This window comes from Lagenorhynchus albirostris, chromosome 13 (genome assembly GCF_949774975.1).
Source record: "Lagenorhynchus albirostris chromosome 13, mLagAlb1.1, whole genome shotgun sequence".
Taxonomy (NCBI): Eukaryota; Metazoa; Chordata; class Mammalia; order Artiodactyla; family Delphinidae; genus Lagenorhynchus; species Lagenorhynchus albirostris.
In genome coordinates this window covers 60,136,970-60,150,690 of record NC_083107.1, presented here as the reverse complement: position 1 = coordinate 60,150,690, position 13,721 = coordinate 60,136,970, and the positions used below count along the sequence as shown (strand labels likewise).

The window sequence follows — 13,721 nt, the reverse complement described above, 5'->3', positions numbered from 1 at the left end:
AAAGAGAAGCCAGCAAGTGAGGCTGAGAATGAACAATAAAAGAAAAGAAGAAAACCAAGGGAGTAGTGTCACGAAGTCAAGGAAAACAAAGTTTCCAGAGAAGACAATATCAAATGCTATAGAGAGGCTAAGTAAGACAGAGATTGAAAAGTGTGCAGTGATTTGGAGAATTATATTATTTGTAACTTTAACGAAATAATTTCAATGTAGTGCTGAGAGTAAACCCAGATTGCAGGGGACTGAGAAGTGGGTGACTAGCTGAGGATGTGAAGATACTAAAACTCGTTCAATGAATAGAGGTGTGAAGAGGAGAGTGAGTAGAAGAGGACGAGCAAGCAGAGGGTGATGGTGAGATACAGAAATGGGGGTAAGTGAGATACAGAGGCGGGGGTAAGTGAGATACAGAAATGGGGTAAGTGAGATACAGAGGCGGGGTAAGTGAGATACAGAAATGGGGTAAGTGAGATACAGAGGCGTGGGGGTAAGTGAGATACAGAGGCGTGGGGGTAAGTGAGATACAGAGGCATGGGGGTAAGTGAGATACAGAGGCAAGGTAAGTGAGATAGAGGCGGGGGTAACTGAGATACAGAGGCGGGGGTAAGTGAGATACAGAGGCGGGTAAGTGAGATACAGAGGCGAGGTAAGTGAGATACAGAGGCGGGGGTGACTGAGATACAGAGGCAGGGGTAAGTGAGACATATAGGCGGGGTAAGTGAGATACAGAGGCGGGTAAGTGAGATACAGAGGCGGGTAAGTGAGATACAGAGGCGAGGTAAGTGAGATACAGAGGCGGGGGGGGGGTGACTGAGATACAGAGGGGGGGTAAGTGAGATACAGAGGCGGAGTAAGTGAGATACAGAGGCGGGGTAAGTGAGATACAGAGGCGGGGCGGGGGGGGGGGGTAAGTGAGATACAGAGGCGGGGTAAGTGAGATACAGAGGCGGGGTAAGTGAGATACAGAGGCGGGGGTAACTGACAGCATTTAGCTTGGAACAGTCCCCTCCAGAGACTTATGCTTACTACATCTACTCTCATCCTCCAGGTCTCAGCTTAAGTGTCGCTTTCTCCAAGCAGCCTCCTCTGAGCCCTCAGACTATTTTAGGTGCCTCTGCTGTGTGTTCACCACAGTCTGGACTTCTCCTATAACAGTCATTATTTTTGTTGCATATACTCGTTCACTAGTTTGTTTTTCTCAGTAAAGGTAGAACATCTGGCTTGTGCACCACTGTATTCTCAAATTCTAGCCTGGCACAGAGCCGATGTTTAGTAACACCGTTGAATGAATCAGAGAGTGGGAGGTAAGAGAATGAGAAAAGGTAATCCTAGGATAGAGGAAAACTTTAAAGTAATAATAATTATTATATTAATAACAACAGGTAACATTCACTGTGCACATAAATAAGGTAGTTATTGAACAAAGTTATTATTACCTCATTTACTTCAAAATGTAATTCTGTGAAATGTGCATAATTATTATCCACACTTTAGGGCTGAGAAACAAGGTTTAGAGAAGCAGTTAAATAACTCACCCAAGGTCACATGGGTAAAAGGAGTTTTCAACTCACACTCATCTAAAGACTTGAAGGTAACAATCTGAGGAACTGGAAAACTAATATCCTCAATTTTTTGAGTAAAAAGTAGAAGCAAAGATAGATCTTGAGTAGAGAAATCTAGAATATATTGGGCCTTTGAGGAAAAGGACGAAGGAAAGGAAGCTAAGCAAGGAAAAGATTCACTAGACAATATTACAGGCTGAGGCTCGAAGTGCAAATAACGAAGTTACCCCCAAATAAGAAAAGCGTCTCAAAAAAAATGTGCATTAATAATTTAGTTATGTGAGGTTTTGATCTAATTTGTTAAAAGCAGTTACTTATCTTCCATTCAGTGCCAGATAACAATGCCTGGTCCTTTTACATACCTCACCTTAGAAGAAGACATTACTGCATTTCCATGTTATAATGAAAAAACTGAGTATCTGAAAGATCAAATCACTTGAACAAAATCACAAAGATGGTGAATTATAGAGACAGAACTTGTTCTAGGGCCTCTGATTCAACATTTAATGCTTTTTATACTGAACTATGTCAGACTTCTTAGTAGGTGAATCAAGCACGTTAATGCAAGTCAGCAGAGAACCAACTAACTGGCAAATGGTCTTATGATCATCCAACTACATACCTGTCTCTATGTTTGGGAAATTAATGAATGGGGCTGGAGAATTAAGAACAATTTTAGAAGCTATCTTTTTAAAAATAAAAATCATTCAATCATTTAGAATATAATTTCTACAGACAAGAAAAGTAATAGTAAGTTTTAGTTAAAAATTAGATATGTGAAAATTAACATTGAATTTCAAAGCAAGAAAACAATCACATTATAGTATCTTTCTAATACTACTTTCCACCTAAAACTATGGATTTGCATTAATTTGAAAAAAATTTTATCAATAAAAACAAACATTTTATCAATGCAAATATTATTTTACTTCTCTACGCCAAAAGATGGCAGCAGAGTGAAAATAAAGGAACACTCAGGGATACTCTGTGAAAACAACTTGATCTAAAAATCAGAGAGAAAAACTAATTTATACAATATCTTACTGTTCTACATTTTCCTTTTTTTTTCCCCTTCTGTGACAGAAATAATCCACAAAAACCCAGAGGTCCTTTATCTAAACTATATCATCTGGATGTTGCATGCCTTGAGCCAGCAATTGTCTGCTGGGTGGTCACAGGCTGCTGATACCATGGAAATAGGTAAGTGAGATACTGGGTTGGCAGAGGAAGGAATAAAGAGCTACTTGAAGTACCTGAGTGCAGACAGATAAGTATTTGAAAACTGGCAGAAGAGATTTAGAAAAGTGAATTTAAAATAGTATCATTATTTTTAAAAAGTGGCTATGGGAATAAAAGAGGTAAAAACAGCTATAAAACAACAAAACATACAAACAACAACCAAAAAACCCTACAGCCTCAGTATCAGTGGGTGGTGGCATGTCTCCTAAAATTTAATCAAATAAGATTCTTGGCATAAATTTTTTCTATTTTTTTTTATATTTGTAGGTTTTCCCAGCCTAGTTTTTCCATAGTAAGTAAGAAGAGCCCTTCTTCAACACAGATGTTTTTAAAACACTGATTAAAAATATAATTTTCAAAGGTTCAATAAGAGTTCTTTTGAGACATAAATGTATATGCATTTCAGTGAGAAAGAGCAAACAGCAGATTTTTTAAAAAGCACTCTATACCACAGGTCAGTTTTAAACAAAAATCAAACAAAAATTTTTTTACCTACAGGAGTAGGGGAACATTTTCTCCTGGATGGAGAAATGGTTAAAAACAACAGGTCATGGTTACCTCTGCCCATGCTTTGAGAACAGCCAGTTTTTCCATGGTTGTGGCACTCTCGCGGTAGAGTTGGCTGGAAGATCCTTTTCCGGCCTGAACTTTGTCCAGTGAAGAAACAAGCAGATTGTGTACTCGACGGAGATCATTGAGATCACTGACAACTCCACTTCCAATCCATGTACTACATACCTAGCCAAAGGAAAAAAACTTTAATTTTTATAGTAAGAAGTTAACATTAGGGACTTCCCTGGTGGCGCAGTGGTTAAGAATCCGCCTGCCAATTCAGGGGACATGGGTTCGAGCCCTGGTCTGGGAAGAACCCACACGCCACGGAGCAACTAAGCCCATGTACCACAACTACTGACCCTGCGCTCTAGAGCCTGAGAGCTACAACTACTGAGCCCGTGTGCCACAACTACTGAAGCCCATGCACCTAGAGCCCGTGGTCCGCAACAAAGAGAAGCCTCCACAACGAGAGGCCCGCACACCGCACAACAAAGAGTAGACCCCACTCGCCGCAACTAGAGAAAGCCTGTGCACAGCAACGAAGACCCAATGCAGCCAAAAAAATAAAATAAGTTAGTTAATTTTAAAAACAGTTAACATTAAACATATAGAAGAATGGAGTAAATATGATTGTTTCCTAGGGGGAAGAAACACAAATAAAACCAATGAACAAAACAAAACAAAAAAACCTCAATGCTATGCTTTAATATTATTTTTTTAATAAAAAATCAACAGCAAGTATGGAACTTATTGTACTCCTATGTAGAAAACAAAACTATATATACTTAACATGTTTCCAGTATCTAATTTCCCAAAAATTTTTTAACAGAAAAGAATTTCCACCCAAATCGGTTTGGTTATGAATAATTCTTCAATTCAACAACATCTCTGTTTACTATAGGCAAAAGGTTATTCTGAGTGCTATAGAGGAGTTAAAAAAAAAAAAGTAAAGGGAAAAAATCTAGTCCCTGTCCTCAAGTAAGTAAACTCAGATTAAATGAACACATGAGAATGTTTTATGACTGTCACACTGCACTTAAAAAGAGAGAAAGGGGCTTCCCTGGTGGCGCAGTGGTTGAGAGTCTGCCTGCCGATGCAGGGGACACGGGTTCATGCCCCGGTCTGGGAGAATCCCACATGCCGCGGAGCGGCTGGGCCGTGAGCCATGGCCGCTGAGCCTGTGCGTCCGGAGCCTGTGCTCCGCAACGGGAGAGGCCACAACAGTGAGAGGCCCGCGTACCACAAAAAAAAAAAAGAGAAAGAAAGAGATTAATTCTAGCAGGAGAAATGGGAATGTTTAGATATCAGGAAGTTTTATGTGTATAGATACAGGGGAGTTTCACGGAGGAAGAGACAAGATTAGGAAAGTTAACTGGGATCAGATTACAGTACAATTTAAATTCCACGTGAACTGAATTCAGACTTGTTCTGTAGGCAGTCATGAGTTTCTAAGGCTTCTGAGCAGGGGAATATTATTAGAATTGTGCTTTAGGAAAACTGCTCCAATACTAAGTATAGGAAAGCATGTGTTTAGACAGTGAGTACTGTGTTCAGTCACATGACTATTGTAATACCACGGAACAGAGATGATTCGGATCAAACTGAGAATCAAATGAAAAGAAAGAGGCATCTGAGAAAGACTTGGAAGTAGAAATCACAGGATTTGGAAACCAATTACATATTTTTAGGGGGTGAAGGCAGGGACATGCAAACAGTATGAGGCGATAATCAAAGACTACCAAATTTTGACTGTCAAAGTTTCTAACCCGGATGAATGTAAGGAAGGTGACACCACTGTTTAAGAGAGATAACATAAGAACAAAGAGAAGTTTGGTGGAGATGAGAAGTTAGAGAACATGATTTTGACTGTGAACTTTGTGACATGCTGAGTTCAAAGTACCAGCAAGAGACACATGGAAAGATATTCAGTGGGCAGATGGAAACCTGGGTCTGGATTTCAGGAGCAAAGACAGAGGTAACTAAGTCGATCTAGGAATTCTCCACACAAAGATGATCACTAAACAGATGGTCCTAGGTAACTTTCTTCAAGGACTGAGGTATTAAAAAGAAAAGCCTTAAGGACAGAACACAGGGAAAATATACTTCAGGGACAAGTAGAATAAGAAACTGAAAACACCAGAAAAGCAATAGGACAACCAGGCAAGTGTGGTGATACTGGAAGCAAAGGAAGAATGCCAAGATGGAAGGGGCTGGGCTTCCCTGGTGGTGCAGTGGTTAGGAATCTGCCTGCCAATGCAGGGGACATGGGTTTGAGCCCTGGTCCAGGAAGATCCCACATGCCGCAAAGCAACTAAGCCCGTGAGTCACAACTACTGAGCCTGTGTGCCACAACTACTGAAGCCTGCGTGCCTAGAGCCTGTGCTCCGCAACAAACAGAAGTCACCGCAATGAGAAGCCCATGCACCGCAACGAAGAGCAGCCCCTGCTCGCCGCAACTAGAGAAAGCCCACACGCAGTAACAAAAGCCCAACCCAGCCAAAAATAAATAAATAAATAAATTTATTTATTTTTTTAAAAAAGAAATCAATCATTACTATCGTCTCACTCAGCTTCATGTCAGGGCCAGGTGAGTATAGTCAGTTCAGGCTTCGTTATCAAATAAATTATGAAAAATCTTTTGGTTTTCAGAGCATTTGGATACTGAATCATGGTTAATGGATTGTGTTCCTATATTTGAAACGTTTAAAAAGTTGAGAATAAATATATATATAAACTACTTCATTCTCTTATAATAATCTTATTCTCAAAGAATTCAAAACTAAATTAAATAAAATTCAATAAGGACATTTAAAAACTGTTTGTTACCAATACTGATGGCAAAAAAAAAATACCAGCCACAACAGTGCTGAAAATATAATGAAATTTAAAGTGAAAATAAAGATTAAATATGAGTGTGAAAATAAAGAGTTGGTATTCTTAAGGAAAATAACATTTTGGAGATATTTGATACTATTTCTGTGAATTTTGGTAGAAATATAACTGAAAGTTGGGGGAAACTGTCAAAATCGAGAATTTGGTGCTAAGTTTGCTTTGCAAAAACCTAAGTACCTTCTCCACTTTAAAGAACATGAAACCAGAAACTGCAGATACTGCATTATAGGTTTGGTTTATGAAGAAAGACAAAGCAAAACTGAATCAGCAAAATCATACTTAGAGAAAAGACTCTGGCCTTATATCAAAAGAGTGGTGAATGAATGTACACTTACAAATTTTAGACTGAAATAAAATATCTAAAGTATGTATTATGTTTATGATTCCAATGCTGCTTTAAATGATTTATTAACCTACTGATTACTGTCCCCAACTGTCCTCAATTGAAAACATTTGAGGGTTTTCCTATAATATCTAAGAATTACTTGATTTTCAGGTTCAACATGATGTTTACTCTAGTAAACAATCTGGGATGCCATGTTTCAAGATCTGCCCGAAGCCAACTCCTTCGGTAACCTTAAAGAAAGAAACTTGCAACCCAATGCTCCAGCTATTTCAAAACCAGGTTTCCTCCCAGAAATAGGACAGGAGGTCAAAAATTTAAGCCTGCCACTAGAAAAGAAGAAACTTCAGAAAGCAGGTAGGGCCACATAAGAAATAAGAAGTGTTCTTTTTCTTAAGATTTTTTTGATGTGGAACATTTTTAAAGTCTTTATTGAATTTGTTACAATATTGCTTCTGTTTTATGTTTGGCTTTTTGGCTGCAAGGCATGTGGGATCTTAGCTTCCTGACCAGGGATTGAACCTGCACTGCATTGGAAGGCAAAATCTTAACCACTGGACTGTCAAGGAAGTCCAAGAAATAAGACGTTTAAGGCAAATTCAGTAATAGGAAATTTTCATTCTACTCATTCACAAGATGAAATTCTAATAGCTTTTGCCTTTCTGATGATCAGGAGCTTTATAGGATGTTTTGTCTGCTTAAATATTATGATCTGAAACACTACCATAATACATTTAATTATACATGACTGTGATTTCTGATGTCTGTGTGCCAGTGTCCCAATCTAAATGACTTAACCTACTCTAACTCCAAGGTTTGTACCATGATCCACAGACTTCTGTCTTAAACAAGGCTTCCTCTTCTCTCTCTAGCCTGCTGTTGGTAGAAGGAGTTCATTGCTCTGAAGGCCACCATTAAGATAGCAGGCTTCAGAAAAATAAATTCTAACAGAAGGAGGAGGCAACTCATTGACCAAAGAGTAATCAAACCTATTATTGCAAACAGCAGAACATTCTCTGCATAGAGGACACATGTAGCTTGACTGAATTCTAAGCAATAAAGATGGAATACAGCCCTGTACTCCGGAAAACTGAGAAGGATGGAGTTGCTTCTCTTTTATCCTTAGGTTAGCAGACAAAGAATTGGATTTTTTTTTGAAAGATTAGAGCTTAATGCACAAATCCTTTTTCAGGACAAAGCATGAAAAAGATGAACTTATTAAAGGTGTAGGAACATAGGTGCTTCTGTAACTCTCTTCAGAAAAAATAATATGAGAATAATCCCCTGGAATCAATTTTGCAATAAAACTTCCATATTGTGAAATTGTCTTTAGGATAATTTTAATACACAGAAACTTGTAGAATTTTCACAACCTGTGGTCAAAAACCCTTTTATTACCTATTTATTATTACTATATATTCTTCAATGATTATAGATTTTGAGATTTTACTTTTATTCTAGTCCCTCTTATGACTTTACATCTCCACTGACTACTGGACAATGTAAGAGCTATGTATTCCAAAGTCATGTCCTCAGCTACAGCAAAAAAAAATGTGATTAATAGTTAGTACTTCATCATTTCACACAGAATAAAAAAGGAAGCTGTCACTGTTGTATTTCTGAGATAAAAATAAATACTATTTGGGGCTTCCCTGGTGGCGCAGTGGTTGAGAGTCCGCCTGCCAATGCAGGGGACACAGGTTCGTGCCCCGGTCCGGGAAGATCCCACATGCTGTGGGGCGGCTGGGCCCGTAAGCTATGGCCGCTGAGCCTGCGTGTCCGGAGCCTGTGCTCCACAATGGGAGAGGCCACAACAGTGAGAGGCCTGCGTACCGCAAAAAAAAAAAAAATAATACTATTTGATTTTTCTCTCTTGGAAGTGAAATTCTAAGATATCTATAAATTTATAGAAGATAACTATTGAAAATTCTATTTTTCTTCTTACCTGGCAAGCTTTTGCTATTATGTCTGATGGAGTATCTTGTGAAAAGGCTGGTCTTAGAGCAGCTCCCACCTAGAAAAATGAATACAAGCATTTTATTTTTAAAGATAAGTAGTAAACCTTTTGTGTCTTTGGAGATGAAAACACACAAAACACATCTTTGTTCCTTTCCTTTTTATCTCTCTTTTTGGTGACAATAAACTCAATTATACCATTCTTCTTTTGCTTTCCAGGAGATTATCATTATCCAATCTGCAGGATCCTATACCAAACAGGCAATTAATCTTATTTGTTTTTCATTTATTTTTAATAGTAAATAGGATTTTCTGACAAAGCCACATGTTCCCAGAGATAACAGAAAACTGCTTTTTTTTTTTTCTATCTATATTCCTGAACATATTTCTAATAGTATTTACTTCATGGGTGAATCTCATATAACTGAGATTAAAGGCTCAATTTCTTTAAATAACTGAGTAGTACTAAAAATTCACATAGTCACTAAAAGACCTTAAAAATCATTTCACCTCAAAAAGAGACGCTTTAAAAGAAAGTTGCTCAAGAAATATTAATGTACTGTTATCATAGTAATAAGTGAAGAAATATGAGCTTTAGTTTTTTTTATCCAAGTACTAACCAGGTCCAGCCTGCTTAGAGCTTTAGTTTTAATAAGCCAGTATCAGTCACAGATTCTTAGATATATTACATTTAATATGTAGGAGCTGAATTAGGAATTAAATATAGTCAACTCCTAATTTGAGATTTCTTCCATTACACCAGGTAAAGATACCTGACTTAGATAATTTACTTTTAAATGGTTTATGAAAAAAAAAGTGAGAGAGTGAGAGAATGTGTGTGTGTGTATGTGTTGAGTGTAGAGAGAGAGAAAGAAATCAATGTTAAAGGAAATGAGGCAAAATTCTCAATTGGCAAATATGAATGAAGGATGAAGGGTATAAGACAGGTTTTTTTGTACTATTCTTGCAATTATTTCTGTAGGTTTGAAATTATTTCTAAATAGAAAGATTTTTTTAAAAAGACCTTCATTCTGATAGGTTGGGTATTTGGGAGTAAATAATTATATACAGGTTTTCTACAGCCATTTGGCCTAGAAAGTATAACTTCTTTACCTATACTTATGATGGAAAAAAATGGACTATACATTATCCACACTTTTTAATTTTGTGTATGTTTGAACACAGATTTTAGATGAAGTATGATGTGTCTAGAGCCAAGATTTTGGTACAATCACAGTGAAAAAAAAAGTTCGTTCTTTTCTTACATAAGTTTTTCTCGCCTTCATATAATCTATTACTAGGATTACATCTATTGTGCCGCTTTTGAAGAACATAAATATAGGCATAAATTTCAGGGGAAACAAGTATATCTCTGTTTAGAATATAATAAAAAAATCTTTTGAAAGTATACAATTCTTTCAGTAATATTTTTCACTATTATTAAAAGTTAATTTATCCTTCAGCATACAAGAGGCAATTGCTTTTTTTTTAAAATTTATTTATTAATTTTTGGCTGTGTTGGGTGTTAGTTGTGACACATGGGATCTTAGTTGCGGCATGCGGGATCTTTCGTTGTGGCGTGCAGGCTTCTCTGTGGTGCACAGGCTCCAGAGCACGTGGGCTCACAGCTTGCGGCACATGGGCTCTCTACTTGAGGCCATGAGCTCAGTAGCTGTGGTGTGTAGGCTTGCTTGCCCTGCAGCATGTGGGATCTTAGTTCCCCAGTCAGGGATCGAACCCGCGTCCCCTGCATTGGAAGGCTGATTCTTTACCACTGGACCACCAGTGAAGTCCCAAGGCAACTGCTTTTTATTTTAAAAAATGCTTATCAAGTCTTGGCATATAAAATAACAGCAGTAAATCCACAACACTCTTTAAATGTTCCTTTTATCTTTTAAATGGCATGGCTAAATATCTAAACATAAGACTGGAAAGCCAGGCTGGAACATCTATTCTAGTTTTATCACTAATACTACATCATGACTAATTGTTTCTTCAACTGTGAATTGATTCAAACTGTGTGACAGGCAATGGGAGTAAAGATATGCATTCTACATGAATAAATAGGTTACAGGTCCAAATACATTTCTCCAGGGGATCTTCACTTCTTTAATCTTCACTTTTCAAAAGATCAGTTTTAATTTTGAAACAAATAAAATATCTCACATTGGCTTGATACTGCTCCAGAATCACATGACCTGGAAATTCTGGCTCAGGCACAGATGCAAACTTCTTGATAATGTCTTCAAGTGCTTGGAGCCCAGCCATCCGCAGCTGGTTACTATGATCGGTTGCAGCCATGAATGCCATGCGAATCAGGTCAGAGAGATGAAGTACCAAGAGATCATCTAAAAATAAAAATAGAAGGCAAAAAGGAAAACATTTCCAAAATTAAGTGTAATCACATAAAAATACGGAAAGAAATAAACTTCTTTAAAAAAGCATTTATGATCCACATATTTCACCATGTTTAAAATAACAATGATACACTTTCAAGAAAGTTTCCATGCCATAATCTCTCAAGAATATTGGTAAACCTTTATACAATAACACTGACGACATTGTAAACTGACATCTGAAGCAAAATAACTGATTATCATAATTTTCCCCAAAAGAGTTTGTAATTTTTTTCTCAGCGGAGGTTGGCAAATTTTTTTTGTAAAGAAACAGATAGTAAATATTTTTGGCTTTGCTGGCCATATAATTTCTAACATAACTACTCAACTCTGCTGTTGTAGTATGTACAAAGACCATATGTACACAAATGGTTACACTGTGCTCCAATAAAACTATTTATAAAAACAGACTGCAGGCTGGATTTGGACTGCAAGCTGCAGTTTACCAACCTCTACTCTGGAAAAGATTTTTATAAGGACAAGATGTAGAAAAGGGAAGCCTTTTTCCTTTTAGCCTTAGAGTAAAGGCTGCCCTAGATCAGTCCTATCAAAGCTTAAAAGCAAGGCAATTGTTCCCAGAATGAAACTGCTATTGCTTCTCTACACAGTCTCTACCTACACCCTCTCTCAAATCAAGACCTCTATCTTTTTCCAAAATCCAAGGTGATGAACTCCTAACGTGGGGGAGAAGAAAGGGGCACTGGGCAGAAACTCCAAAATGGGGAGACAATTAGGGGACTGATAGAGGTTTATTGCATTCTGGGATCTTCTGGCCCACAGAACTATAAGTTAATAAACTTCTGTTATTTTAAGCCACTAAGTTTGCAGTCATTTATTATAGCAACAATAGAAAACGAATACATCCAACCTCTTCTACCTGGAAAACCCTCTCTCTGCCTCTAAAACCCAGCTTCAAAATGATCCCTTCTGTGAGGTCTTCCCTGGCACTTCAAGAAATGAGTAGCAGTTTTTTATGTTCCCAAAGTACTCTATCCTTCCACTATTGGGATATATGATTATTTTTGAGTGATAACTTTGTCTCTCTTTCTTCTAGACTAGAAATTCTTCAAGAGCAAGGACTATGTTTTTTTCTTCTTTGGATCTCCAATGGGAAGTAAAGAACAAGATTCGGTAAATATCTGATGAATAATGACATGATTAAAGACACTCTGTTCACAACATATTGTGCTTTGCTGGTACCCTATATTCAGATTCCAATTTTATACATAGTATAATACTGTTTTACTTTTTGTTTTTTAGTCCATTTGTGAGTTTTACTGCTTCTTATACACAACAAAGTAAACTGAAAGGCATTTTTAACATATAGACTTCAATACAAATAACATATACGATGTGTCTTCGGATATTTTAAAAAATGACACGATGACGAAGAGACAACAAAGCGTAAGATAAGACAGTCTGTTACTCTACTACCTCTCTCAGATTCTCTAGGTTTCTTCATTTGTAAGTGAAGATACTGGCCTGATGATCTCTTTGTAAATTCCCTATAATATCTGATCCAGGGGATATACGGTATAAAAGCTTACAAATGATCAAAAAGTAAAAGGTTTCAGTAATAAACACTTTTCACCTTTTCAAAAATACCTAATAGCAGTTCTGAAATCTGAGAGTTTGAAATCTTCCATGGCATTCATGAATTCTGACATTCTCCAAGGCTGGGGATTGCCAAACTCACTTTATTTATTCACCTTAAACTTTTGCTAAAAGTAGGATAAGGTACCAAGGAAACATAAGTTACTGCCATCATTATGCTTAGGGCCATCATTATCCTTAGGGCAAATGATTAAGATAAATATATCTTAAGATAGATAGATATATAACTTTGGACTGCTTTCCTCAACTTATCTTCCCAATAGGGATCAGAAGTTGGACAGTATATAGAGAGGACAGAAAACAAAGGTAAAAGGCAAGAAAACGTACAATAAATGAAAGGCATAGTCTAAAGCATGTTACAAAGCAGTAAAATATTTCAAACCTATAAAAATATTCTGGGGAAAAGAAGTACTGATTTTTAATTTACTTGTAGGGTTTCGCAGTTTAGCAGAACGTGCCATAGCAAGGTCAAAGTGAGCCTGGTCTGCATTCTCACACAAATTGATGATTCGACACAGGCAATCAGCAGCAAATACTCGAGTGGCCCAGCGAGGTGCCACAAAGGGCTTTGATTTATCTTCTTCTCCTAGTGTGGTAAACATGGTATCATCATCCATCTCATCTTTCTTTTCAAATTCTTCATCTTTTCCACTACTTAAGGGAGTTGCAGTACTCATATCTGTAACAAAAATAAAAGCATATTATAACAACCTTACATATAGCAAAAACGATGCTTTAGAAATAGTACTGTTTGATGATATCTAATTTAAAACCAGTAGAAAACAGTAGAATTGGCAAGATTTTTCTTTTAACAATCAATAAAAAGCCAAGGAGGGGGAGTGGGAGGTACAAACTATTTGGTGTAAGACAGACTCAAGGACGTATTATACAACATGGGGAATAGAGCCAATAATTTTGTAATAACTGTGAATGGAAAGTAATCTTTAAAAATTATATAAAAATTTACAATAAATAAAAAATTTAAAAAGATAGCAGCCATCAATTTTCAACTTGAAATTCAATAATATTGTTTTGTCTTCATTGTATGCACTTGCACAATGACTTTACTTTTATGAAAGCTATGATGGTTGTTCTGTTTATGACAACCATATAAAGTTTCTCCTTAAAATAAATATATTTAATTTAAAAAATAAATAAAAATAGAAATTA

At 36.9% G+C, this 13,721-nt stretch overlaps 1 protein-coding gene across 5 annotated transcripts in view; it reads right to left on the bottom strand.

Annotated features, from left to right (window-relative positions):
• HEATR5B (HEAT repeat containing 5B) overlaps positions 1 to 13,721 on the bottom strand; it is an 86,488-nt gene that overhangs the window by 20,688 nt on the left and 52,079 nt on the right. For all 5 annotated transcript variants that reach the window (XR_009544208.1, XM_060169784.1, XM_060169780.1 and 2 more), the window contains 4 exons: positions 12,979 to 13,230; positions 10,708 to 10,889; positions 8,531 to 8,599; positions 3,354 to 3,533 (listed from right to left, as the gene is read on the bottom strand). Coding sequence is in view for 4 of the 5 variants with exons in the window: in XM_060169784.1 (XP_060025767.1) it covers positions 3,354 to 3,533; positions 8,531 to 8,599; positions 10,708 to 10,889; positions 12,979 to 13,230 (683 nt within the window). In the remaining variant the exon portion in view is untranslated. The remainder of the gene's footprint in view (positions 1 to 3,353; positions 3,534 to 8,530; positions 8,600 to 10,707; positions 10,890 to 12,978; positions 13,231 to 13,721) is intronic.